We start from the raw sequence: 27716 nt of genomic DNA, 5'->3' as shown, positions 1-27716 counted from the left end.
AGGAGGGCAGGTAGGCAAGGTCTGGAAAATCCCCTCCGGAGACTGCAGAGCCCAGCTTTTTTTGGCTTTGCCAACCTGCAAGCGTGGCATGGTGTGTGCAGGGAGGTGAGGGTGCTTGGGAGAGGGACTGATCCAGGGGAGCCAAAAGACAAGCTGCTGGTCACACAATTTTTTTTCCTCAGGTCTTGGGAGACCTCAGGACCTGGAGATTGGTATGCCTCAAGGGTGCTGGGTTTTCTCCAGCTCTTGTCAAGCTCATCTAATGAAGGATACGCTCCATGCTTGACCTTGTTCGTATCTTCAGACCATGACAGCTGCAACGGTGATGCTAATGCTCATCTGCTAAGCTGTGATCACTCCGGGTCCGCTCTACCTGGACCATTATCTCCCCTGCTGCTGCTGAAGGGACGAAAAAACATATTGCTTGGCTTCAAGGTTGCATCTCCCAAGGGAGAGCAGGAGGGTTGTGCAAATCTTCTTGGGTGTGATGCTGGGCAGAGTCAGATAACAAGCGGGTGCAAGACCGAGGGGTTGTAGACAAATCACTTTGCTTAACAGAGAGCTCGGTGGCTGTTTCAGTGAGTGGTGGTGCCGGTGGTGGCTCTGCTAGTCTCCAGCATCGTGGATAACAGACACTGTGCCATCCTGCATCCTATTTGGCATTCACCGCAGGGATGTTAATCCTGCCGGAGCCCGCAGGCTGCAGCCTGGCATCTGCAGGCTAAGCTCCAGCTGCCCTGAGGTTTTTGCTCCGCTCTTCTGTCTCAGCAGGCGTAGGTGTCGTGACTTGCCGGCGAACACCTTTGGGAAGGGAGCAGGCCCACACCCCCGGGCGCGAATCTCTGCTTTCAGCACTCGTCCTCTGCCTCTGGAGAGCCTTTGTTGGTGCCCAACACCCATGCAAAGCTTGGGAGTAGCCAGTGCCTGGATAAACCAAGCGCTGGAGGGGGGCCAGGGCTGCTTGCACAAGGGCAGGAGAAGCTTACAAATGCTGACTCCCCGTGAAATACAGGGGCCGGTTTGCAAATGGCAGGGGGGCAAGGTGGATGATGCCCCTTTGCAAACTCCCCAAAAGCCTCAGGTCAGGGGGATGCCCTGGGATGGGGACAGGGCTGCAGGTTGGTGATGGAAATGGCAGGGCTGCAGGGAGAGGGCTGTCCTCGGGTGGGAGGGAACAGAGCAGGACGGGTGTTTTGGAAATTGGGATTTGCTTAAGCTGGCACTTGATGGCAATCCCAGTGTCCAGCACCCAACGCCTGAGGGATTTGCTCTTGGTCTAAAGACAGCAGCACTCGTGGACACTGTCCTGCAGGATGGCAGCTTCTCAGGAGCACGTTCTCACCCCACGCTGCTGTGATGGAGGGGGCCAAGCTGAGGGTCCGGACCGCAGCTCATGGACGGGGGCAGAAGGGATGCAGGATGTGACAGCTGGACCACACTGGGGGAAAGCCACCCAGGGATGCTCGGAAGTCTTGCTTTGAGTCTCCCCTCCACGAGACCCACGGAGGCCCTGGAGCCTCCTCTCTTCTCCCGAGCATCAGCAGCTGCCGTGGGTATGGAGGTGCCAACGCACCTCCCTGCTTATCTCCTCCACGGCCGCTGCGTGGGTGGCCGCTGCTCATGGGGGGAGCGGGGCGGGTGCCTCCCATCCCTCCCTCCTCTGAAAAACAATGCCTCTGGCTCCAAAATTTTCTTGCTGGAGGTACGAGGGGAGCTGCAAGGAGCGTTCCCAGGAGCAGGGAAGCAGTGGGGGGCCAGGGCAGAGCCCCGGGCTGGTTGGCAGCTGCTGCCGGGGGCTGCCGGCTGCGGTACGGGCAGGAGGAGCACCAAGGCAGCTGCCAAGGGCTCGGAGGCTCGCTTGCTAGGGCTTGTTCATGGCATGTGCTCCTCAGCAGGGCTCAGGCTAAGACCCAGACCTTGGATCCCATTTCCTAGGAAAAATGCAGTGAAGGTCTTTTTTGTTTGGTTTTTTTTTTGTTTGTTTGGGGTTTTTTTTGTTTGGGATTTTTTTTTTTTTTTTTTTTTTCACTGGTTGCTGGAGGTTTGGGGGTGGAGCCGCATGGGGGCTACTAGGGAAATGCTCAGAGGGGTAGAAAACTTTTGGCCGGACACTTGTGCCAAGGCACCTTGAACTGTAGTATATCAAGTCAAAGGCTACCTAATCTTTCATTTTAATAGTCCTAGGTGAGTTTCCCCTGCTCTGGGACTGGGGAGCTTTAATAAACAGGTTGCTTTTACAGTACAAGGTCAAAAGAGGTGGGTCCCTTGAGGAGCCTTTGTCCCAGGACACAGGTCACCCTCCAAAGGGAGGGCAGACTGTAATGGGACCTGCTGTGCAAAATGCTGATAGAAGTCTCTTAAATAACTAGAATAAAACATGATCGATCACAAACAAGCCCTTCCTCTCTGGGCAACACTTCTGAGTTAATGAGTTGGCGAGCGTTTTGCCAGCTGATCTCATGGGCCACTGGGTTTTGCTCGACTAACCAGCCTCCTCCAATGATGCTTTCCAGCTTTTAATGAGATCGGAGGTTACCCCAATCTGGAAGAGGCCTATTTAAAAGCCGTGCCATCCAAGATTGTTCCCAACACTACCTGCCACCTGCCCAGAGCCGATGCAATGCACCTCTTCCGAGACCCAGTCTCTGGAGATCTGCCCTGGACCGGGATGACTTTCGGGCTGTCTATCATGGCCACGTGGTACTGGTGCACCGACCAGGTAAATGTAAACAAGAATCCCCCTGCCCCATGTAACACGGCGTTGCCTGAGGTCCAGGCACGCTCTACTACTGCTCTCGCCCTGGAAGTCCACCTGCATCAGCACCTAGTGGTCCTTCTGGCTGGTGGTCTCGGGGGGCTTCTTTTTGGAGTCAATAGAAGCACCCGGGGCTCCCGCAACCCTGTTCTTGAGGTGCTTGGACTGGGACAGTTTGGAGAGCGGGATGCCAAGGGGTGTCCTCATCTCCTCGGTTGTCTTCTGGCTTTCCGGCAAGGAGGTTAAGCGTTTGCTTGATGCTCTGGTGTTGCTTGGTGAGAGGTGGCCGGGCTGCGTGGGCTTGCTGGGGCTGAAGGCTTTGCTCTGCCAGTAGGGCTGGCTGCCTGCAATGGTCTTTTTGGGTTCGACTCCATCCCCTCTGTATTTGGTGGCCCCGGAGGGTTTCTCTTGTGTCGGGGAGCAGGAGACCTCCTTGCCTTGTTCTCTGCCTGCGGGGTTCCTGGGTCGGTAGCGGTAGATGTGCGTCCCCTGTTTGTTAAAAAGCAGAGAAAGAGATGAGCTACTGCTGTTGTAAGGATGCTGTTCCCCTGCAAGGACACACCTTCCCACGCTTGTGCCACGGACTTGGTCCTCATGGACAAATCCCTCTGCCACTTGGTGTACTCCCTTGCCCAAATTCTTCTGAGACCGGTGGCAGCTCAAAACTGCCTCAAGTCTTAACTATTGCTGCTCCTCTGATTTCTTGCTCTGGCAACACACTGTCCTGCACCTCGCAGTGTCTCAGCAGCCCGGAGGCTGTCCTGAGCCAAGTCACCGCTGCCTGGAGATCCAGGACCAAGGACGCCAGCGGCATCTCAACACCTTCTCTCCAGCAGCAGCCCGAACGCCCATCTTAATCATCTAAGCGCTCGTTTCAGGCCCAGAGAGCATTCAGTCATCCAGACCCAACCTGTGGGATTAGGTGGCTACCAAGATTAGATGAAAGGATGGAGGGTTGGGAGAGGAGGTGGGATCAGGAGACAACAGTGAGCTGCAACACCACTGCGGGGGTGGCTCTGATTAGCTGGGTTGAGAGACACGTTTGGATCGGGTCTGAGCACCATTAATCTTAATTCTGGACTGAGTAAGGCCTTAACGCATGGCTGTGGTCACCAGATATTTATCTTCCTCTCCGGGCGTGTCTGCGCAGCAATCTGGAGGTGTGATTGCACCCTGTGCAGACGTTACCTGGGTGAGATTGGATCTAGCGAGCGCAGGTGCTGATGGCAGGACGAGCCGGGGCTGGGAGGCTGCAGAGCCGGCTGCACCGAACTGCCCTGCCTCTGCCGTGACCCCCGCCGTGCCGCCAGCACCCCATCTCCACCGTGCTGTTGGCATCATCTCGGTGTTCAGTCATTTAGTCCCAATGTCCCAATGGTCTCTCTGGTCCTTGAGTAGACACCTCCCGCTTTGACCGGGAGGGCTGCGTTAAAGCAGTTTAGCTTAGGTAATGATAGATTGATTTAACTAGATTGCTTAAAATCAGTGCTAAGGTCTGAGATGTCTTTGGGTGAGAAGGACTAAGGGTGATTTAGCTCCTCTCCCTGCAAGGTCATCATGTGCCTGATGTGGTGCACATGGTGCCTGAGCTGGGTGGTGGGTCCTGAGGGTCCTGACATGCTCTGGCTCTCGGGCATAAGTTAAACCACGGCTTCCCCGAGCATCCCACCCCAGGAACCGGCACCAGCGGCATGAGCCAGTGCTTGCTCAGGAGTGGCCGAATCCTGGTGGGTGCTGAGCACTTCTCTGTAAGCCTTTGGGGAGAGTCTGAGCTCTTTTAAAGTCAGCATTTCCTATGGAGTTGCCTGTTTAAGAGAGCTTGCCTCAAAGCCCAAGGGCTGGCTGTATTGTGGATGGACATGGCTTGGCCAGAGTTTTGAGGCGTGATGGTTTGAGCAGTGTGGGTGGTGGAGTTGTGGTAGGAAGAGGATGGACTTAGTGTCCATTTCATTGTGGGCACTTTTTGGGGAGGAGGTGGAAAAGAAGGGGCAAGAGGGAAGAGGATGGTGGTGGGGAATGGTTAATACTGGCAGGAGAATGTGCTGCTGTGGTCGTACTGGGGTTTTGTGGTGCTATGGCATAACACCGACCCGCTGCTGGTCTGGAGAGAAACCCAGCCCGTGGGTTGGGTACACATCTTCACTGCGTTTGGGCCTGATGCCCAGTGGCTCCAGCGTTTGGAGATGCTTGGGATGCAGTTTGGCAAGGAGGAGGCTGATGTGGAATAGGAGGCATTGGTGGCTGCTCAGCCGTCCTGCCCGGCTCTCCCACAGGTCATCGTCCAGCGGTCGCTCTCTGCTAAGAGCCTGAGTCACGCCAAGGCCGGCTCCATCTTGGCCAGCTACCTGAAGATGCTGCCCTTGTTCGTTATCATCATGCCGGGGATGATCAGCAGGGTCCTGTACCCAGGTAAGGGCCTCGCCATGCGGATGCGGAGCTGGCAGGGTGGGTATTTTGCCTGTCACTAAGTGATGAATGGGAGACGGGCTTGTCTGGAAACCTCTGCTCTGCACAGACCTGGAGGGTCTGCATGAGGGAGAGGGACAGGAGAGGACCTGAGTGTGCCCGGTGCTCTCCTTGTACCTGCCGTGCATCGGCCAACGCTACTGTACTCTATTAACCGTGCAGCCGGGTGTGAGCAGGGTTGCATGAATTTAGGCAAGGCAATGCTCCAGGGATAACTTGGCTGCTGTGTTCTCAATGTGATGGAAAACATGATGTTTGCCCCGAGTGAGCCTCCGCCTGCGTTTTGGGCTACACTGGGCTACGGGCCAGCACATAAGAAATGGGGACCCAGAATAAAAATATTTGGTGGGTGTTGATGGCGATTCCTGTTGGATTTGAGGTTTCTAGAGAGTTAATTGAGGACTGCTTTGGTTTATTATTTTTACACATGGGAGAAATTATTCTCTGCACATTTCCATCAGCTGAGCGCTGGCTTTCCTAACCCTGATGGTGTGTTAATTATCTGCCTTTCATCAAAGGGCCGGAACAAGTTATTGCAGGAACACCAACATACCCGGCCACTCTGAGCAAGGTGGCACCCGGGACCTGGGTCACAGAGCATCAAAGGGCTTGGTGCTCCTTGCCCTGCTTGGCTCTGCAGGGTGCAAGGGGATAGTTGATGTGCGAGGATTAAAACCCTGCTCTGAGCTCTGTGCCACTGGCTGGGAAGGGAGAAGCAAGTGGACTCTGGGCTAGTAAATTTAATTCCCTGTAAATACAGATTAGATGCTCGGCTGGGATAACCTCAGGTGGCTTCAGTGATTTTAGCTGCTGATTTAGCCCCAGGGGTTTGAATGCCTCAAAAACAGGGGGTTGGGAGCCTTGAGGAACCAAAATGCTTGGTAGTAGTGTAAGAGGCTGCAGCGCCTGGCTGGAAATAGGAGATTGACCCTGTGATCCCCCTGCCTGGATGGGGTGATGCTCCTGTCGTGGCGGGGATGCTGGCGTGCACCCCGTGCTCCAGCAGCGGGGATGCTGGTGTGCACCCTGTGGTCTTGCAGCAGGGTGCTGTCATGCATCCTGGTGCGGTGACAAGGTCTGGCATCACTCGTGGATCAGCCGTGAAGCTGCTGACTGCAATGCTCGCCCACAGAGGTTGCTGTCCCTGTTTCTCTGCTGTCTTGCTCTGCTTAATTATGTGTCCGAATGCTTTTACTTTGATGCTAATCACCTTTGCAAGGAGCTAGAAAACAAGCCTGAGAAGGACACGCCTGCACGCACAGTCTGTCCCTGGCTGGGCATGATGCCACTGCTGATGGGCTGTGAGATGGAGCCCGTACAGCTCCGTACGGCTGTGCCTGGAGCTGCTGGGCTCTGTCCCACAGCCTGATGCCATGGGATAACCTTTAATTCCTGAAAACCTCCCCTTTACGAGCCGTTCCCATTGCACTCTCGGACACCAAGAGCTGTGGCATGGCCACCACCTTCCTGACCAAGAGCACCTCTTGGGTGACTCCTACCATCGCCGTGTGTAGGGCGTTATTCTCCCCTATGGGAAGTCTGATCTCAGCATCTAGGACGCGACACCAAAGCTAGGGATGACACCACGCCTTGGCTGAGCTGGCTGGGTCACCTCCAGGTTTGCAACCTTTGTAGGGTGGAGAAAAATAGGGAAGGTTATAGCAAAAACTCCTACCTGCGCGGCGCTGCTGGGGTAGGAGCTGTTGCCATCCAGGATGGTGCGGGGCAGCACGCATCTAATCTCCACAGCATTGCTCCTTCTCTTCATCATGTCCTCCACACGGACATGCTTGAGGGATGGGAGGCTCCCCAGGGGGCTGAGGAAGGTCCCCCGGCTGATGTGAGGGTCACTGAGCTTCCTCTGCATGGGAAGGATCTCCCCGTTGTGAGTGACGTCCGAGTTGGTTCGCCGGAGCGGCCCGTAGCGATCCCTCACCTCCAAGTACTCGTCTGAGATGGAGGAGGCGTTGGAGCGGCGGTAGCTGTGGTCAGCAGAGCTGCTGGAGTAGCTCTCCTGGTCACTGAGAGTGATGTACTCCTCTTCCTCCTCCTCCTCCTCTTCTCCCAGCCCGTTGTGGGCACAGGGAGGCCCTTTGTCCTCCTGTGGTCCTGCCACCAGCCGGTCTGGCTGGAGATGGCAGGTGTCCATTGAAGCTCTGTTGGGGTTCTCCTCCGGTTCCTGCTTTACACCCACGTGGTCGGCCAGCAGTGGCTGTGTGTCACCCTCCGGGGCAGTGCCGCTGTCGCAGGGCGTAATGACTTTGGTCATGAGGACACCAACAGGGATGGTCCTTGGCTTTGGAACTGGGGGCTTGATGTCCTCCAGTGTCTCCTCCGGTGGCTTCAAGCGGTGGCCCAATGGTGAAGCAGCAAACGTTCCTGCTTGCTTCGTTGTCCAGCTGGCACCTTCGATGGGGCTGGTAGCAGGGACTGCAGGAGCTTCCATGGGGGTCTGTGGGGTCTGTCTTTGGCAAGGGGACACCAGAAGTGGCTCTCTGTCTGAGTTTTTCTTGGCCTCCATCTCCCTGTTCTTCAGCATCTGCCGGTGCTGGGCGCTGGCCTGGGAGACGTCGCAGACTTTGATGCGGTTCATCTGCGAGAGCTTCACGTTCTTTATCTTGGGGTCAATAATGTTGATGTAGCCCAAGACTTCGCTCCCAGGCTCAGGGTCAGGCTCGACCCAAGTGGGCAGATAGTCAAACATGTTGGCTTTCTCCAGATTCAGGAGGCCGGGGTGGATGAGCAGGGAGAGGTCCGCCACATCGCCGTGCCTGTCACCCACCTGGCCCTCGGGCAGGGCTTTGCCTTTGTTGTCTGTCTTCTGGTTTTTGTCCTGGTTCTCGGATGAAGTCTTGCTGATCTGGTCAGCGCTCTTGGCCTTCACCAGGGCGTATTTAGGGTTTATCAGCTTCTTCACCACGGCGTTGGCGGGGGTCACCGGCACGACGGAGGGCAGTGTTACGGGCTCGGGTTCAGGCTCTTCACCCATGGAGATGGACTTGAGGCTCACCCCCTTGGACATGAGGTAGAGCTCCTGGAACTGCTTGTCGAACGCCTCCACCACTTGGCCCGAGAGGACCGTGATGACGTTTCGGTCTGTCCTCGCAGCAGACCAGGTGAAGCTGGAACAGAAACACATTGGAAACTCTCTGAGCACTCGCTGGTAAATAACACGCCTCTCCCAAACCCTGGCTTTCCCTGGGGGATTGATGGTGCTAGCAGGGACATGATCTCACTGTAAACATTAATAATAATGAGATGGAAGAAATAGCTCTCATCCCAAATTAGAATGAAGGATTGAAGTCTTGAGCACACTGGAACTTGAAGTAAAAATAAAAGACATTTGCTGTGGGCCAGTTAGTTTTTCACTTTAGTGTTGGCTACTTTGCCTTTCTCAGTTTGGGTTAGTTAAGAAAAGCGACTCATAAATGGATGTGGTTTTTGTTGTGGCCAGAAAGTAGGAAAGGTTTCAGTTCCATGTTTATGAAACTTGTCTTTTAGAGCTGAAAAGCTTACTGAGACTGATCTATTTGTACCAAACTAAGTTTTCATTTGGACAAATTGGAAAATACTTTGGGTAGGAAATGTTTAACTGGAAAAGCTGAGGTCAACGTGAGAGCTAGGGCTGGCTGCGGTTTGGTGCTTTTGTCCTTCCTTGTGCTCGTCACATCCATTGGCAGAAGCACTTGTTGTGTCCCACCACCTCCGGGAAGGAGGGGTGTCCTAGACCTGGCTGTGGGGTGGTGAGGACCCCTTGGGTCCCACTCCAAATCTCAGGCTGGCCTTGCAAAATCATCTCCCAGTTTAGGAGGAGGGGAGCAAGTCTGGGATGGGGTCCTGGGGCCATGCTGGGCCAGGGACCAGGACTTGGACCACGTGGGTCCACATCGGTCCTTTGACCAACACCTCCATGGAGTGGGCAAGAGGAGACGCCGCTGATTACCTGTAGGATCCGCACATGGCCCGGTCCCCATCCACAAACATGAACTTCTGGGCCAAAGCCCCTTTGAACTTTGTGGCCGAGCGTGTGAAAAACTCTGTCCCCCCCGTGCTCCGGACTCGCAGGTTCTGCAAAGCAAAGGCAGAGGCATGAGTGGGAGCAGAAGCAAAGGGCTGGTCTTCAGAGCATCGTTCACCCCTCCATCGATGCCCCTGTGGATGCTCCACAGCCCCTCCGAGGACTGGGAAACACTCTTCACGGCCAGCTTAGAGATGGCCACAGCGATGGGAAGATAAAATAACTTGCCCGAGGCCACGCAGCAAACAACGGAGTCAAGAATTTCCTGCTTTGCCCGAGTGTTGGACAGTGTTTTCTACCTCTTGAACTCGACGCTGCCTGCGTCCGTGGGCGAGCAGTGTGGGACAGTGCTGCCAAATGCTTTCCATCTCCTGTGATCTATGCAAATGCCACCAGGGGAGAGGTGATTTTTCACCTCCACCGCAGCGGGAGATGTACAAGGGGTTTTAGGGAGAGGTGGTGAGCCTAGGACACCGCACGCGGACCCGATGGCAGTGGGCTTGTCCTCCACCAGGCTCCCCCCTTGCTATGCTCCTAAATCTGAGCATTTAGCCCTGTTTTTAGGGGTGGGCGGGGAAAAGAAAAGTCAGTGGGGCAACATCTTTTCACCCCCAGGAAATGAAACTTGGAGACATGGGCCAAAAAGGACATGCAGGTCCTTGCGGAGGTGGCTGGGGAGTGGGGTGTCCTCTCCCCAGGGAGCCTGGGCACAGAGGGACAGCCCTGGCTCTGAGAAAATGTTTTTTAACTTCAGTCTGGCTTGTGTCTCTGTGCATCTCTGTGGAGAGCACCAGCATATTTTTGCAGCTGAGCAGATAGCATCTTTCACTGTAAATGGTCTCCCTTGGGTGGGGAGAAAATATGTTCTTATGAAAGCACCTGCATTCCTCCTGTTCCTGCTGGGATGTTGGTAATGCCATTGCTAAAGGCACTGTGTCGTCACTAGGTCATGCCCTCCATGGTTGTTTTTTGTTGTGTGGTGGTTTTTTTTTTAAAAAAAAAAAAACAACCCACCAAAAGTCTTTGTCTTCCCCACCTCCAGCCTTCCTTATCTGCTTCCCTGGGCTCTGCTCTCTCCCTGTAGACCATGACCTGGCACAGCCCTAACCCCGGGTGCAAGCTGAGCTTGGGTACCCCTGGTCTGCTCCCGTGTACCCGGCAGGAGGGGCGGTGATTCAACACTGGTTTTAGCATGATGCAAAAGTAAAGACTTTCCTGACTGGGTTTCCAGGGAAGTTTTACACAGTGAGTGGAGAAGTTTGGGTTTTGGTTGGTTTTTTTTGTGCATTTGAGTTTTTTTCTAGCGTTCACCTTTTTGCCTGGTGTGGCTGGGGTGAAACCGATGCTGAGCACCCCAGTGTCCGGCAGCGGGCAGCACTGGGGGTGCTGGGGGCTGGCTGGCAAGCAGGTTGGGGTGGAAATTCCCATCCCTGTCCTATGTTATCCCTACACATGGGGCTGCTGAGAGAGTGGTAGTGCCTGGGTTGCACAGTAGCCGGCTGCTGGGTAACACTTGCACCCAAGGCTGAGCCCTCTGCCCATCACCAGCCTGGGCATCCCGGGCTCGCAGCTCTCCCAGGGCATCAGTCTCTCCCGCTCAGAGCCAAACTTTTGCACAAAGACACAAAGCAGCCGTGGGTTTTCCTCAGGTAACACCCAGGGGAACAAAGCTCCCCAGAAGCAAGGTGCAGGTTACCTTTCCCTTCCTCCTCGCTCCCGGCGTATCGCTGCTGTTAAATAAGATCTGTTTATTTAATCTCTCCCAAAACGAGCGCGCAGCGAGCGAGCGCCCAGCGCGATGGCCGGCTGCCGAGCCCGGGACGGGGTGAATCACTCCCCAAGCACTCGCCGTTGCTCAACGAAGCGACCGCCTTGCCCAAGCCAGCTTGCTAATTGTGAAGCGCAGAAGGCACCCAGATAACGACGTATGTTTTGTTAGCATCTCCTGGCTTACGAAGCAGCTCCCAGACACTGCCCTAGTTTCCTCACAGCCTCCTGCCCTGCTGCATCCCATGCCAGCAAATTGGCTGTAATATGTGGCAAATCCCAACTTCTAGACATTTGCCGAGCTCTGCAGATGTTCTCCTGCTTTTCCAGTCCTGCCACCGGGCTGCTAATGCATTAAAACACCAGCGTGCGTCAGCTCTGGCTTTTCTGGTCTCGGAGCAGCAGCAATCTGCAGGATACCAGACTCTCCAGGGAGTTTGGATGCGGGTAAAGCTCAGCTGAGTCTGCTTTAATTGTTGCGAGCAGCAATTAAGCAGGGCCGGCGGGCTCGGTGGCTGGGGAAGGCGTGAGGCTCGGCCGGCTAGTGCTTTTGGCTTCCCGGGCTGGGGGTCCCCGAGTTCCCCCCCTCCCCATATCCCGGTCCCGCTCCAGCCTGGCGTGAAGGTGTCGTGGCTCCTACGTGTTTCTGCTCAGCCGGGGGGGGTTCGCCCTCACCGTAAGCAAATTTGGCGAGCTTGCCCAGGCATGGGCCTTCCCGCCAGCCATTTGGCAGCCAGCGCGCGGGGCCGGGTGACGTCAGGCGCAGAAACATCGCTTTTCTGCCAAGCAACAGGCGAGGCCGAGCCGCTCGCAGCCGGCGGGTGAAGAACAGCCAGGAGAGGGGTGTCTGCAAGCCCCGAAGTGAAACCGCTGGGCTGCTCCGGCGTGTTTGCATCTGATGCTGGCGATGGGAAACGTTGTGCCCAAACAAGAGCCTGGGACTCTGTCCTGTGGCTGGAGCGAGGGTCCCCGCTCCCGCTGCTGCTGAGGCTGCTATAACTCCCTGCCCTCTCCTCTGCCTCTTTGTCTTCCTCTGCTTTTGCACAAACACCGTGCCAGGTGATTTTCTCTGTACCCCCTGCACGCACAGGGATGTGTAAAGGGTTCAGGGCACTTTGGGCTGGGGACCGAGTCCCCGTGTTGCCACGCATCGCCCGTGCTGCTTTATTTTCCCTCGTTTCAAACAGGATTCGTGCACAGGAGCGATGTCACGTGCAGCCGCCAGCACCTCCGGGGCCGGCTGAACGCGGCGTGTGCGGGCAAATCGGTGCCACTGGTGTGCTGCCCGGTGCGGGCGAGAGCGGTGAGGGCATCCTTGGCAGCTGCCAGGGCCGCGGGCAGCGTGGGTGCCTCTCTGCTTCGCTCCCGGCTCCGTGCTGGGGCGGAGGCTCCAGAAAAGGGGAAAATCGAGTTTTTTAATTCCAGCCTTGGACTTGAGGGAAAGCCCGAAAGCAAAGAGAACCGGCCGGCGGCTGCTCCTGCCGGTCCTGCCCCTGGGGCAGGAGCAGGCATGGGGCTGGTGATGGCGCGGATCTGGCCCTGGCAGAGCGTCTGCCTCTCGTGCCTTCTCTCTTGCCGGCTTGTTCACCAGGACGAACTGAGCACGTAGGTTTGCCCTGGGCTTTGCAGTGCCCTGCTCGAGTCGTGCCCACCCTTGTGGGGCTGCAGCTCCCTGAACACCCCACTGCCCCGAAGCCAGCTCCGGCTGGGTACCAGCAGCCCCCCGGGCTTTCTGCATCCAGCTTTGCTGGGTGGAAATCCACGTCCCCATCTCTCATCCATTCCCCTCCATCCTGCTGCTCCTGGATTTGGGCATCACCTTCAGATTTGGCTACAGGACAGATGGACTAAACTCAGCTAGCACTGCCCAAAGTTTGGGGGTTATGATCCCCTCAAGACAGGAGGGAGCAGGGCTGATAACTCTGATTATCTCCCTGCATCGGAGGAGGTTACCCAGCCGCAGCCCTTTCGGGCCATCCTTACCTTCAAGTGTCCGGCGTGCATCTGCGCTCGCTCGCACATCTGAAGGAAGTGCTTCACGTTGGTCTCATCCAAAATGATGTAGACTCCCACTTTCCTCTTGAAGCCCGCATCCAGGAGGTCCTTGAAGATGTCTACATCGGTGAACATGTCCATGACCACTGCGATGACCTGGAGAGGGGAGAAGAGAGATGAGTCTGGGTAGCATGGCCGTGTGACAGCCCCAAGATATAGCTGGCGATTGTTTTGTGAGAGCTGAAGCAACGTGCTCTGTCTCTAGGAGGTCGGGATTTGGTGTGGGGGGAACCCAGGCTCCCCCCTTGGCTCCAGCCAGCCTGAGGGTGGAAAGGAGGAGTCCCCAGTCCCATTCCTCTGCTGTCACTACAGGAGGTTTGGTCTCTGGCGGTGTCCTGTAGCATAATACACTTGTGAAAAATTGATTTCTGAGGGTGTATCTAACTTTATTACCTTTCACAAGCTCCACAAGTTTCAGAGTCCAGTTTCGGGTTGAGAAGTTTGGTGTTCCTTTGCTATCGGCACTGCCTGCGGCCCCATCGCGGGGAGCACCAGAAACCTGCGAAGCAATAATGTGTCGCTCTGTCCGAGGGCACGTTGCAGGGGGTGGTTGCTGTCTCTGGGGTTATCATGCATGCTTGTGCTGACAGAAACCGTATAAAAAACAGCTAAAGGTGACTCTAAGCTTGGTAGAAAGTATCTGGATACCCCTGAGGTGTATTCAGGGGCTGAAATAACTTTTAATACCTTTTAAAAAACAGGCCTGGGTGCGAGCTGATGAGGTTGCTTAAAAGCAGCCAGGAGTTTGCAGCTCCCAGTGCCTGCAACCGGCTGCTCTTCCAAGCCCAGGCTGCTGCTAGCAGCGATGGGGTTGGGTTCAAGGTTAGCTCTCTACTGTGAGGCCAGAGCAGAGCACCAGGGGCAGGCGGTCGTTCTGTTATCAGGGCTGCTGACGTCCCTTTTGGTCTCGCTGCCCAGCCCTTGCGTGGCCGGGAGCCTGCTGGGTGCTCGGGGTGTTGCTCCTGCTGCGCAGCATCCCTCCTTTCTCCCAGGCTGTACGAAAGCGGAGCGGAGCTGGGACCATGGTGCCAGCACCCCGTGCAGTGACAGTAAGGTTTGGCACATGGCAACGTCACCGTTCTTTGCAAACCGGAGCTGCCTTTTTACCCAGGGCGTTTGCTGCTGGGGCAAGTCCCGCGTGTGATAGGAATACGTATCTGCGCCGCGTCCAGCCGTGCTGGGATTTTTGCTTGGATGGCTGCCTAAGCACCAAAGTTCACTCCATGCCTGTGGATTTTGCTTTCCTGGAGATTGCATCGCCCATGATGCAACGGTGAGCAGCAGCGGTGCCTACAGCCCAGCTGAGCCTCTTGATGCAATCCCTGGGGTAGCAAACGGGCAGCGCAGTCCCACAGCCGTGTCTGCCTCCCCTCATCCCGCACAGGGTGGCAACAGCTACGCAGGAAAGCGGCTTGTCATCTGGGCACTGGCACTGTCATCGTCCCATGCTTGGAAATCCATCGGTGCCCCCATCTCTGGGGCTGTTCCTGGAAGGTGCCCTGGGTCAGGGGGAGATGGGTGCTCTCAGCCCTTCGCCCTTCCAGGAGGGCTTTGCTGGACACGGCGTGTGGCCGAGCTGGGGGGGACACCAGCATGGGAACGTGCTCGCTGTGGGGTGACACAGGGAGACCCTGGGATGCTCCTCCCTCAGGAGGGAAGGGATCAGGGTGGCGCTGGGAGCTTGCACACTCAGGCACGTCCAGTCCGGGGCTCTCAAAGCACCAAGCTGCCTTTTAATTAGTTTTGTGTCACAGGAGGTGGAGAGGTCTAATTAGGAAGAGGATCGTGCATTATGACACTGCTGGCTCTTCCCTTCCTTTTCTGCAGGCGATGGGGTGAGGAGCAAAGCTGCGTGGGGAGCCCCAGCCCGCGCCGTCTCTGATGCTGCCCCGACCTCCCTAAGCCCAGCCACACACAAGCGTTTCGGGAGGTGCCAGTAAGCCGAGCGAGAGGCGACTTTACAGCTCTGCCACTCGATTTTAACTGAATTCCCTTTTATCCTCACCCCACAGCCTCTCAACAAGCTTTGCCATGAAAGGATAAATCCTCACTCCTTTGTGCATCTGCTCGTGTGTTTCGCACGTCCTCCTTGTCCTGGTGGGGAAACTGAGGCAGAAAACCAGGCGACTGCTTTGCATAGGTTGCCCAGTGAGGGCTGCACTTGTCTTGCCAACGATGTAAAGTGGGACAGGTTCAAAGCTACTCTTAAAGCTTAGGGCTTGGCTTTTCCATTTACAGCAAGTAACTGGGGAGGAGCTGTGCTGTCTGCTGCGAGTCCTGGGTGAGGGGCACCTGAGCTGGGATGGCGTCTCCCCGGGCGAGGAGGTGGGTTTGCTGGCAGATGCTTTTCTCCTGTCTCTGATACCGATGCTCCCTGCAGCCGTGGTCATGTCACTTTGCCTGTGTGCTGCATTTTCTCCAGGGGAAGCTGAGGGCTTATAAACTGGGGATGAGAATAGTATTGGCCTTCATTTTGGGAGGAAAAGGGCATTTTCCCACTGCGGTCCTGGCATTCCCAAGGCCTTGGCTCACTGCTATGACTCTGAAGATGGGAAGGTGCTTTGCAGGGACGTGGGCAGGGCACGGTGACGTCCCCCATCCCAAGCACCGCTTGCGTGGGGATGGTGAGCAGGCAGTGCACTGCAGGCAGTTGCCCAGGGTGCCTGGCTCAGGTAGTAGTGAGGCAGCCCAGGTCTCACCCACATTTTCAACCCGATTCCTCCTGCTTGGCTGGTGCATCCTGTCGCTGCTCAGCGCTTCTGCTTCCCTCCCTGCCGCGTCTTGCCTGCAGGACAGGCTTGGCCTCGGTTTGTCACTGGTATCTCATGCCAGCGTGCCAACGTGCCGCCCTGGCACAAAATGGGCTAGGAGAGTGAGGATGGCGCTGGCAGTGCTCCCAATGTGGTGACAGTCCAGGGACCGCAGGGGCAAAGTCTGCTGCTGGGCTGCCCACACTCGAACGTCGGTTGGGACCGGTTAGGCCTATGCCAAACCCAGGTACAGGGTTTAATCTGCAAAGAATGGAGGTCTGTCTGCTCCAGAGAAGTGAAATCCTGTGCGGTATTTGCTTCCCATCCCAAGGAATGGGAGTGTCTGGAGCAAACCGTGCCATCCTGCTGCGGAGAGCGAGCTTGGCACCCTTGTCCCCATCACCTCTACCAGGGCAGCGCTCAGTGCCCTGCATGCTCCGTGCTGGGAAGGTCCCTGGCAGCAGGAGAGCCGCACTTCTTCCCAAAGCCCCTTTGCCGCTGCGTCATCCCAGGAAGCTTTGCCATCCCTTTGCCATTCATCTGGAGGGTGCGGAGAAGAGCAGCCCCAAATCTACAGCCAGATGCTCCCAGCGCCCAAGCGGGTGATGGTTTTCTTCCCAGCATCCCAGGAGCTGCCAAGGTCCATTGGATGCAGCAGATGTACAGGTGCTGGGTCCCAACATCCCGAGGAGCTGTGAGCATTGCATCCCCTTGGACACTGGGCAAATGATGTTGGAATTCTTCTGAACAGCTTTGATGAGCGCGTAAACTGCAGGATCATGTTTTATAGAGGAAATTACAGCTCTTTATTAGCTCACTCTGAATCATCAGATAATGACTTTTGGGGCATACCACGTGGGCATTTAATAAATTAGGCAGGCACCAAGGCACAATTAGAGGAAGCGTGTTGGGATGAGGGAGAGGTGGGACAAGTAACATTAATAATTGCTCTCCCCTGTCGACCCTTTCATCCAGGAATGGCAGAAGGTTTTGTAAACAGTAATTAATAGGGCCTCCCAACCTTTGCTGGAAGTTGCTCAGGGTAATTATATCACCACAACCCCAACCTGGAACCTCAAGTGCAGAGAGGAGCTCAGACTCACTGCTGTCTCCGGTGGCTTTTGGCCAAGGTCAGTGTTTTCAGCCTGCTGTAGTTTCTGGTCAGATAAGAGCTAAAATCTAGGGAAGAAGAGAGGAGGGAGATCTTCCTCCCTACCCATCCTGTGAGCTTTGCAGCCCGTGGGGATCCACATCGAGGGAGAGATGGCCGTGCCACAGCTGGACCTGGTGAAGGTCTCCAGGGTGAAGTCCAGTGGTGCACCATGTCCCTGACCACCTCCGTTTGTTGCCACAAAGATAGGGATTTGCTGGGAGAGCAGGGACGTGGCGACAGGATCCTGCCTCTCTTCTCTCCTATTTATTCCCAGAAAGAGGAGGGGATCATTTGCATCCCCTGCTCTGGCTCGCCTGCATTTGCCTCTCTGCAGAGCAAAGCAGAGGCTCTGAACTCAGCAGCGTTTGGCCTTGTTCCTGCAAGCAAATAGGTTCATCTGCACCATCAAAGGGGCCTCACATCTCAGCTCTTGGCTTCCTCGCCCCAGCTCTAAGCCGCCGTGAGCCTACCCCGTGTCAGCAGCGCTCACGTGGGCTCTGAACTTTCCTCAGCCAGGCTGTCTGTCAGGTGAACTTTGCTCTTCTGGCCACGAGACAGCGACCTGCGTGGAGGTGTTTGGTGTTCGGCATCTGGGAGCGTTGCAGACCGAGTGTCTCTGACAGTGGCGGGAGCAAGGGTCATCCGCTGGGATGCAGTACTGAAGCTCTCCCAAGCCTGTGCTCCTTCGCAGGAGGATGAAGAGCACTGCCGCTGCCCGGTGGGCTGGGACAATTCCGCAGGGATCTCCACAGGGTGGCCCAAGGGACACCGCAGGAAGGACAGGGCACGTGGCCAGCCTACGTGACATCTCATGGGGTGGCAGCCGGACCATCCCTCTGTCCGCTCTCGGCTTCCTCAGCCAAACCCTTTCACCTCCGAGCTGCTGTGAAGACCTTAAGCCTTGGCTGAAATCTCCGGGTGCAGAGGAGGGTGGTCTAGCCCAGCGTCCCCACGCTTAGGAGCACCCACACCAGCGGGCATCTGGGTCCAGCTGCAGTAACTGCGATCCTCCTGTACAGGGTGCGAGACCTCTGGAAGAACCCCACTTGTCAGACCCCGTAACTCCTGCCATCCCCAGACCCTGCAGACTGCAGGTTTGAAGCACGCACCCATCTCTACGTTTCCTGGGGTGCCATAAGCTCCAAGCAGGCTCCTGCATGTCACCAGTGGTGTCACCACATCTCATCCCACCGGTGGGGACCACCTGGACAAGGAGGCAGAGCCCAGCCCTGCTCACGGGGGCATCAAGGTACCGGTGACAAGCACGGCAGCGTCGACCGTGGCCATGTCCCTGCGGCTTGGAGAGGCTCCAAGGAGAGGTGGGGATGGTGCAGGCAGGAGGGCCTGGCAGCTGCCTGACTCAACCGCCCGGCTCTGCTGAGCCAGAGGAGGGTGGTAGGATGACTCAGGAGATGCCGTTTATGTGGGGGCAGGCGGGAAGCGGTGAGTAAGCTAAGCCAGGCAGGAGCTGCAAGCCTGGGTCAGACGCAGCTGGAAAGACCCGAAGATGAGGCATTACTTGTAGCGGGGGAGTTCTCCCATCCTCCATCCCATGGGACTTCAACCCTCCCTTCCCTTTGCCCTCACTGCAAAGTCCTTCGGTGGGGAAAATGTCACAGGTAAGGACAGGTCACCTCGACTTTTGCTGCTGGGGCAAGTCCTGCCCCAGCACCCCAAGGTGACAGAGGCCAGAGATGGGTCCTGTCCACAGCGGAGCATCCCTGATCCCCTGCATCAGCTGTCCCTGTGAACCGGCTGCCTCGGATGCATCAGGAGATCAGTTTTCCTGCCTGAGCTGGGGCTCTTCGTGCTCAGACCCCCGGCCCTCTGGTCCTGGAGAAGCTCTGACGGCTGCGTGCCACCAGGCTTCCCTCTCTCCTGCCAGGATCTGCGAACCCCAGCACCGTCCCTGGGCCCGGCACGGGGGTCTCTGGAGCCTGGTGGACCCGACACTTCCTAGCCTGTCTCCCCCTGCTCCATAGCCACCCTGGCAGGGTCTCCCCATTTTCCTGCTGGAGCATCCCCAGGGTCGGGATGTTCCTCCCTCGGAGCTGGATTTCTCAAGGGAGCGGATGCACAGAGCTCGAAGGGCTTCAAAGCACTGCAAAACTAGCAGGTACCGACCTCTTCCGCGCTTCCCAGCGGGGACCTGGTCACTGGGAAATACCAGCAACCTCTGCCCACCACCGCTGGCCTTCAACGCGTGCCATCATCTCCCTCCTTCCCTGGTCCTCCTGCCCGTGACACCAGCCTGACGCCATCGCTCATGCACCCCAACTCCCTGCTCCTTGCTTTGATGCCACAGGGAGGACAAGCTTCAACCCAAATCCCCTCGGCATCTCCCCAGCCTTGTCCTGCACACCAGCTCCTTGTTTTCCTCTTAAAGCCAGGATGAGGCCAGCTGGGAGCACCGCAGCAATCTCGGGCCAAACTTGACCCTCGTATACGTCAGTGCCGGACCGGCGGCTTTGGCTGCTTTGCCGCAGGGCTGAGTTTGGCTCCTCTGGTTCCTGCGTGTTGCCACATGCAGTCACACAGGGCTCTGGGAATAATGATTGCGGGTGCCTGGGACCGTGGGCTCACAGCTGGGAAGCAGCTCAACCCATTTTTCTCCCCGGTGGTTTTTCCTGCAGCCCTGTAGGGACCCTGGGATTAATGATGCTGTCGTACGGATGATGGGAAGGGTCGCATTGCTCCCAAGGACTGCTGGGCCAGGCTAAGAGCATCTTCTGATCAGCGAAATCTGATCCCCAAATATTGATTACGCTGACTGCACATGGAAAAACCCAAACACTTGACCCCGGTGCCTTTGCTTGGGCAGACCTCCCCGCAGGACAGGGATCGCCTGGCTGAGCAGGACTTTCGGATCTGTCCTCGGCAGGACAGCCTGGGGCAAATCCTGCCCCGTCCCCGTGGCGCACCTCACCTTCTGAGCCTGGCAGATCATCTTCCGCACCACCTCCTTGATGTGCGCTTGCCCTTCGATGGGCGGCTGCATGTAGACGGTGGCACGGGTGACCCCGCGGTAGGCGATGGTCTCGGGCCAGCCGAGGTCCAGCTGGGGGATGGAGCGGTCGGACCTCTGGGGCCAGTACTCCAGGGAGGGAGCCACGTCCTGCTCGTCCCCTTGGCTGTTGCGATCGCCTTCGCTCTCCCCCGCGCTGCTGCCGTGGCGCGGGATGTACTCGGAGCCGGGGTCGTACGTCTCCAGCGTGTCCAGGATCTTCTTTAGCTCCAGCTCGGAGAGGAAGTCCCTGATGTTCTCCTTCTTCAGGACCTCATAGAAGGCGTCGGGGCCACGGGAGGCCAGTGCCTCCAGGGCCAGGCGTTGCTCCTCGCTGTAGAAGAACTCGGGCTTGGACTCGCTGGACCTCCAGTTTACGTGGCTGTCGTCCAGGCACTGCACCTGGGAGAAAGCCATGGTGACCGCGCGCGCCGGTACGCTCTCCGAAGGGAGCTCTGTACCCCCAGTGAGCACCAGATATCAACAATAAATAAGGAATTAATTATTCCCCAGTCTTTACACAATTTGCTTTGCTTCGTCCTTCCCGGCTCAATGCACAGCTGGGGAAACCTGCCGCTCCCTTCTCCGCCGGCTCCTGCCACGCCGGAGCTCTTCTCCACCGGGGAGGAGGATTGAGTTTCTCGCTTGCTCCCTGCTCCGTGCAGCGAGAGGGCTCCGGGCGAGGAAAACCTGGAGCTTCCCACGGTCGGGGCTGTGTGACGGGGCTGTGCACCACCGGGAAGGTCCTCTACCTCCGGCTCCACGCTGTTCTCATCCTCCGCTCTTTCAAGACAACGATAATACTGGATAAAATAAGAAGTGGAAAACAAATGAACCAAAAATCGGCTTAATAAAGGACGGAGAAAAGCAGGATTTCTCAGCCCAGATGCCGTCCGTCGTTATCGTTCCTGGAGAACTGGGTCAGCCGGTGGGTTTCACGGCAGCGAACGTCTCCGTCAGCCTCTTTTGCATCGCCCTGGCTGGCAGGTCGATTATTTCGGGCTCCTGCCAGCGCGCAGTGCTGGGGCCGGACAGGTAACAGCAAGAAGTGAAAAGAGGAAAAGCAAAAGAGTGATTCATCACTCCGCCCTGCCCCACCTGCAGTCACATGCTGCCTTCACACATTCCCGGCCCTGCCCGCACATTAACTCTTTCGGCTGATGCCGTCCTCACACCTCCGTCCTGGACCGAGAGTCCCCCGGGACCATGTGGGTGCAGGAGGTTGGTGGGCGGCTGGGGAGGGGTTTGGGTGTTTGTCTTTAAAAAAAAAAAAACCAAAACCCAAACCGGTTCTCCCCTGAAATCTCCCCCTCTCCCAGTGTGCCAGCTGGTAAGCCAATATTTTCCAGGAAAGCAGCTCTGCTTCGTGGTTAACTCCTCCTGTGCCGAGCGCAAGGACCTCTGTGCTAGTGTGGGACCTCAAAGCCCAGGTGGGTCCGGGGAGCAGCACTGGGTCGGAGTTGCCATAAAGTTCCAGGCTGCACCAGGGGAGGTTTAGACTGGACTTTAGGAAGCATTTCTTTACTGCGAGGGTGGTCAAACACTGGAACAGGCTTCCTAGAGAGGTGCTCGATGCCCCAAGCCTGTTTAAGAGGCATTTGGACAATGCCCTTAATAATATGCCTGAACTGGCCAGGCAGTTGGACTAGATGATCATTGTAAGTCCCTTCAAACTGAAATATTCTATTCTATTCTATTCTATTCTAAACTCTTCTCTGCTTTGGCGTGGGGTTTGCAGAATGGACATGGTCATGGCACTAGACCTTGCTATGGCAGATGGTCAAAAAACCCACCCTGGATTCATCAGATGGTGCTCACAAGCCAGAAACTTGGAGCTTTTTGCTTGGGAATTCAGATAAAGATGAATTTCAAGAATCGGGGTCAGACTCTTGCACGGATGCAAAAAAGGAAAGTGCCAGGGGCTGTGTCTCGCTCCCTCACGTTGGTGCAGCTCATCTGGATTTGCAGCCGTGTAAATGAGAGCCCCGCTTGAGTCAGGCTCCCGAGGCGAAGCCACCCGTCTGCCCGGGTGCTCGGCCATCAAAGCGCTCCTCTCTGCAAACACGGTGGTGGCCATGCAGCGTCCCGGCTGCCCCGTCCCCCGGCCAGGGCTCGTGGTGTTGTGAAGCACCAAACCCAGGGAGGATTTGGAAGGAAAGACGAGGCAGAAATGTGCAGAAAGGGGAGAAACTGCAGCGGAGCTTTCTCAAAGCCAGGCTGTGGCAGGCTGAGCTGACACCCGCTCAGCTTTAAGTTACAGTAATGGGGAAATGGTGGCTTTTTCTCCCCTTGCATTGGAGTAAAAGGATTTATGCGAGCGCACGGTAAAGGCTGGCAAAATCAACCCTCCTGCCCGTCTCCCAGTGTGAAATCGTGTGCCAGGTTGTGCCCGGCCCTGGTCTGTCCTGTGCAGGAGGTGGCAGCGGGGCCAGGGGACACAGGGATGCGGGGATGTCACTGCCGTGTGTTGGGATCAGAACATGGGGAGGAACGAAGTGTTTGGCTCCCACTGAATATCGGCTCAGGAGGTGTTTCAGATGGAGCTGATGACTTTACGGAAAGGCTGTGCCAGCCTCGCGGGGATTTCCCAGTGGTGGGACGTCACCTTCACGCCATGGCCTGGGCAGCAAGGGGTGCAGTGGAGACTGAGGGTGCCGGAGGCAAAACTAGGTATTTTAGGTGAAATCCCAGCCCTGCTGAGCAAGCGGTGGTGGCCCCTTTGCTGATGGAATTGCACCTGGGACAGCAAACGTGACAGAGCCGAGCACCCAGCCAGCACCCACGGGGGAGCTCTGGGACCTCGTCCGCAGTCATTGTCCCCACTTGGGTGGCCCAGCCCCGGTAGCTTGGGAGATGCTCTGGATCAGGGCCGGTGCATCAAGCGTGGGTGTGCATGGCGTGGCTGGAGCGTGCTGCGGTTGTACCCACCTCAGCCGCCGCCAGCTGCCCCGGCTCTGTTTTTATTGTGCAAGATTTATGGTCTCTTTAGTGAGGTGTGTGCGCTTATGATTTATTACACGGTGGTGTAAACGCGGCATCCCATCCGTCGTGCGATGTGCTGGCTCCTACAGCTGCGCTGGTGGGGGGGGAATTGGGACCACAAAGCCCCATGCCTGGAGCATTGTCCGACTCTCGCGTGGGGCCAAGACGCCTGGGTCCCCCATCCCCAGTCCCCTGGGGATGGGGGACCCAGGTCTCTTCACCCCACGCGGTGAATTCAGCACCCAAATTGCACGCGGCCCCGGTGCAGGGAAAGAGCCGGCAGCTCTTTTGTAATCCCCTGCCCGTTTGCAGGGACAGGTCGCTGTGGCCGAGGAGGTCGGTCCCTTCTGTCGCAGGTGTCCCTGCTCGGCCGCCCTGGGCTGACCCAGCCGGACAGGCAGGACCCGGCGCAGACGTGTCCCCGCTCCTGCAGCCGGCACCGGCTCCTCCCAGCTGCAGATGGAAGCATTAATTACAAGCTCCTAATTAATTTCCCATCTCTAGCAGAGGGCCTAATGACAAAGCGAGGCAGCGGGGTACAACGCTGGGCTCTGCTCCCGGCTCAGGGGCTCCGGCCCTCCCGCCGGGCTTGGCTCCCGCTTCCCGCACGCTCCAGGGTCTCACCGAGGGGTTCGGTGGCAGAGCCGAGCCCTGGGGCAGGCGTTTCGGCTGGGCTATGACACCCAGACGCTGCTTTGCCCTCTGGAGCATCTTCCACCCGCCAGCCGCCAGCCATTTGCATGGAGCCGTGCGCAACGTGGTGTTTTAGAGAGGGGGAAACTGAGGCACAGAGCGGTGATGGCAGCTTTACTCACAGCTGCTGGAGGAGAGAGTCACCGGAGCCCCAGTGCTGACTCTAACCCTGGGGAAAGGCGGACCTGGCTGGGCTTTTTTAGCGTCCTTGGGATGTGCCGAGCATTGCCTGTGGTCTGCTGCCTGCGTTGCGCTCCCATCGCACCCCCATTGCAGCCCATCGCACCCCACGTTCCTTTACTGAAAGCCCTGAGGTGTTACCAGCTGGTGTTTGCCTTCCCCAGCCGCTGCTGCTGGGGGGGGGGTCGAGGACTGCACCCCGCTTTGGCGGGGGTCACCGACTGGGACGATGCTCCCAGTTGTGGCAGGGATCACCCATGCTACTCCCCATGCTCCTCGGTGGGAGGATGCAAACCGGAGAGCCAGGCAGCCCATCCATATTTATCCCTGACATTAATTTCCATCCATTTCAATATTTTATGAGCATAACAATAAAAAAAAGGGTTCAGCGCTCGTTGAGACATAGAAGTAATTGGGCGTTGACAGTCCTGGCGACCTGCCACGCGCGTCCCAGAGACCTGCTGGGTGCTGCCCAGGCGGAGGTAATTGCCGCAACGGTGCATGAACCCGCCTGGCCCCGCCACCTCCAGCTATAGCCCTGGATCCCGGCGGGACCCATCCTGGCTCTGAAGGTTCCCCCCCTGGAGCTGCTGTTGCTGGTTGTAATGTGGGGAGGGCTTGGTAGGGGTAGATCCGACCGGAGCCGGGCTGGATGCGATGCAGTGGGAGGTGAGGGTGATGCTGTTGGGCTGGATCCTGCCTGTGTTGAGGCTGATGAGGGGGAATGAGGCTGGGGGGGAGGCAGAGGTGGATCTCCACGCGGGATGTGCTCCCTTCTTCTCCACCCGGTCCCCTGCCAAAGTCTGGGCATCGTGGCCGTAGCGAAGGGCCGATATCTGCCCCGGTGGAAGGGGGTGCCAGGGGAGGGAGGGGGTGCTGGGCTGGCCCCCGCTGTATGAGGGGTCCCGGCACATCACCTGCCTCTGTCCCCCAGACACCGTGGCCTGCGTGGACCCCGAGGAGTGCACCCGCGTGTGCGGGGCCGCCGTGGGCTGCTCCAACATCGCCTACCCCAAGCTGGTGGTCGAGCTGATGCCCAGCGGTAGGTGGGTGGGAGGGGGTGCCTCCGTCTCCACCGGGCTTTGCTGCACCCCGGGGCTGCCCGTGCAGTCCGTCATGGCTTGGATGTCGGGGGGGGGAACCCATGGACGGTCTGGGTGGGTTTGTGCGTAGGACAGCCCGTGCAGCCCCTCCAAGGGTGACTCTGGAAGCGAGGCCGGGGGATGTGGGTGACCCTGGGGCAGCGCAGGGTCCCAGCATCCCGGGGTGCAGCCGGGTGTCCCTAAACCCTGTCCTTGCCCCAGGGGATATCCCAGCGTGTGCCTGCGGAGGGGGAGGCATTACCCCAGGGCGAAGCATTGGGGCTGTTCCATCCCATCCCATCCCATCCCATCCCATCCCATCCCATCCCATCCCATCCCATCGCCTCCGGTTCAGCCACTCCCTGACGGTCCCTCTCTTCCCCAGGGCTGCGGGGTCTGATGATCGCGGTGATGATGGCCGCGCTCATGTCATCCCTGACCTCCATATTCAACAGCAGCAGCACCCTCTTCACCATGGACATCTGGAGGAAGCTGAGGCCGGGGGCTGGCGAGCGAGAGCTGCTCTTGGTGGGCAGGTAGGTACCAGGGGTTTCGGGGAGACCGTGGGTTTCGGGGAGACTGGTGGGGCCGGTCCGGCCCTCTTTGATCTGCCTTTGGTGCCCGGGAGCCTGCAAAGTGCCTGGGCTCAGCCTGGTTTATGAAAGGAAAACAAGCCCTTGGATTATTTTATGTATGAAAGCGCTGGAAAAGCAGACGGGGCTTTCGGGGGGTTTGGAGGGGCAGGGCTGTGCCCTCCAGCCGGTTCCCCCCGGGGGAAGCAAAGAGCATGGTGGACCTTCGCCGGGCGGCAAAGGGCAGCGCTGCCCGAACATGTCCCGGCTATTCCCGGGGGACAGCGGGTGCCGGCAGGGAGCCCGGGAACCCGCCCGCAGTGCCGTGCTCGGGGCGGCAAAGTCAACGCTGGGGAATGCCCCGGCGCGGTGCCGGGGTGCCGGGGTGCACGGGGAGTGTCTTCGGCGCAGGGCAGACAATAACAAGGAGGGAATCTGGGTCAGGGTTTTGGCTGGGCTGCGTTGGGGCTGCGGGGAAGGTCGGCTGGTCCAGCGGCTCTGGAAGCAGCCGTTTCTCGGCATCCTCCATCTCCTGAGGGTGGGAAGGGGATGGGCAGCGATCCCGGGGAACCGCGGTCCCGCACGATTCCCCTATGGGAACCGGGGTGCTTGTGTCAGGGCCTGCCTCGCCGCTCCCTGACACCGGCTTCGGTGCCGGTGACGAGGGGTGTAGTAATGCCGGAGAGCTTTCCCGAGGACGATTAATGAGTGTTTGCGAAGGGCTTTGCCCGCCCGGGGCTGGAGTCACTGCTGCAGTCAATCCCGGGCGATTTGTGCAAGCCAGGGCGCTGCAAATCACCCGCCGCTGTATGGCCCCACAGGAATATAGCAAATGATAAATGTTTTGGAGAGGAAAAAAAAAAAAACCTGTTTAAGCTGCAAGTTTGAGGTTTTCCTACCTGCCAGCATGGGGACAGGTGGCTTGGGGTTAGTTTTGAGTAGCTGTCCGGGGGGTCCCAGTTGCCCCCGGGACCGGTCAGGGTGGGGATGCCCCATCCGTCTCAGCACGGAGAGGGAAGGGATTTGCTCGTGGGACCGGAGAGAGCTCGTGGTCCCTGGACCTGGGGGTTTGAGGTCCTGCCGTGGCCATGCCACCTGGCTGGAAATCCCCGCTGGTGTTTGATGCATGCTCGGTACCAAGGCGATGACACAGTGGCGAGAACACCCAATCCTTCCAAAATCCCCCCCCAGGCCCCCACGACAAGCTGTGCCAGGCTCTGCTCTCCATCCCTGGCCAGATCCCCACCTCAGACTGCAGGCAGGGGGGCCACCACCAGCTGGCACCCCCAGCTCACCACCATGCTCAGATATTCCTGCATTTTTCCTATGAACTTTTAGCATCCTCTGTGGCTTAACGATGTACCAAACACAGGGGTTTTTCTCCTACTCCTTGGGTCAGGGTGTGCATTTTATGCTCAGGCTGCTTCCTCTTTCCAAAGCACCAGGCAGGCAGTGGGGGCTCCGTCTAAAGATGCTTTCATTGCCTTTTTTTTTTTAATTTTATTTTTTCCTACTTCTGCTTTTCGAGATGAGCAGATGGAGATGTAGGTAATTCTGTGAAGCTGTAAACAAGCCGGCCTGAGCTATAAATACAGTGGCTTTCAGGATGCGTCCTGCCCAGCCTGCCTGCTCAGACTGGGCCCAAAAAGCTGGGGTCTGGCCAACGCCTTTTGCTTTGGAGGAGGGTGATGCTGTGGGGTACGGCTGGGCTTTGGGTGAGGATGGGGACAGGGTGGTATTGGGGGACAAATGCATCCCTCCGTCACAGCCTGGGTGGGGGGAGCTGAGCACTGGGCAGCTCAGCCCACATCCTCACTTCTCAGCTGGGTGCTTTGGCCAGATGTGGGGGTGCTGAGAGCATCACCCAAATCTGGCTGCAGCACCCAGCCTCCGCGGCTGGGGGCTTTTCGTAGCAAAAGCGCCCGTTGCCCGGTGTTTTCCCATGGAGGGGGTCCAACTTAGCAGCCCCTGGGGCTGGGCAGGGACCTGAGGAGTGCTCGCCTGCCTGGGATGGCATAATTAGCACTGGCATAATTAGCATCCTCCGTGGCCCTGGGGATGTCACCCAGCAGCGAGCATCCTCCCGCTGATCTGCCTGCATCCCCCCGCCAGCATTTCTGTGCCGACACCGGGACCCAACCCCTCATCCCGGGGACCCCCCACCGCCACGGTGATGCCGTGTGGGTGCAAGGAGGTGCGGGTGGGACAGGAACGTCACCCTGCACCGCATGGCTGTGGC

At 57.7% G+C, this 27716-nt stretch overlaps 2 protein-coding genes across 5 annotated transcripts in view; one reads left to right on the top strand and one right to left on the bottom strand.

Moving 5' to 3' along the window:
• Positions 1-27716, top strand: part of SLC5A10 (solute carrier family 5 member 10) — a 41630-nt gene that overhangs the window by 12111 nt on the left and 1803 nt on the right. For 2 of the 4 annotated variants that reach the window (XM_052772565.1, XM_052772566.1), the window contains 4 exons: positions 2514-2719; positions 5029-5164; positions 24758-24865; positions 25291-25441. In XM_052772565.1, the coding sequence (XP_052628525.1) occupies positions 2514-2719; positions 5029-5164; positions 24758-24865; positions 25291-25441 (601 nt within the window). Of the gene's footprint in view, positions 1-2513; positions 2720-5028; positions 5165-18373; positions 18388-24723; positions 24866-25290; positions 25442-27716 lie in introns of all 4 variants that reach the window. The other 2 variants (XM_052772564.1, XM_052772567.1) reach the window with 2 other exon arrangements.
• On the bottom strand, positions 1968-21034 carry FAM83G (family with sequence similarity 83 member G). Its single transcript, XM_052772563.1, has 5 exons — positions 19891-21034; positions 12990-13157; positions 9165-9289; positions 6897-8343; positions 1968-3244 (listed from the first exon to the last, which is right to left on the bottom strand). Exons 1-5 carry the CDS (start codon positions 20383-20385, stop codon positions 2825-2827), a joined length of 2655 nt encoding a protein of 884 aa, XP_052628523.1. The 5' UTR covers positions 20386-21034; the 3' UTR covers positions 1968-2824.

This window comes from Harpia harpyja, chromosome 21 (assembly GCF_026419915.1).
Source record: "Harpia harpyja isolate bHarHar1 chromosome 21, bHarHar1 primary haplotype, whole genome shotgun sequence".
Lineage (NCBI taxonomy): Eukaryota > Metazoa > Chordata > Aves > Accipitriformes > Accipitridae > Harpia > Harpia harpyja.
This window is presented reverse-complemented; position numbering and strand designations above follow the sequence as displayed.

Excerpts from the sequence above, each read along its gene's own strand:
- FAM83G (XM_052772563.1), bottom strand. The coding sequence starts at position 20,385 with ATGGCTTTCTCCCAGGTGCAGTGCCTGGACGACAGCCACGTAAACTGG. Across the intron at positions 13,158-19,890 it reads TGATCTGCCAGGCTCAGAAG|GTCATCGCAGTGGTCATGGA; the intron begins GTGAGGTGCGCC and ends TCCCCTCTCCAG. Across the intron at positions 9,290-12,989 it reads TGCACGCCGGACACTTGAAG|AACCTGCGAGTCCGGAGCAC; the intron begins GTAAGGATGGCC and ends TTTGCTTTGCAG.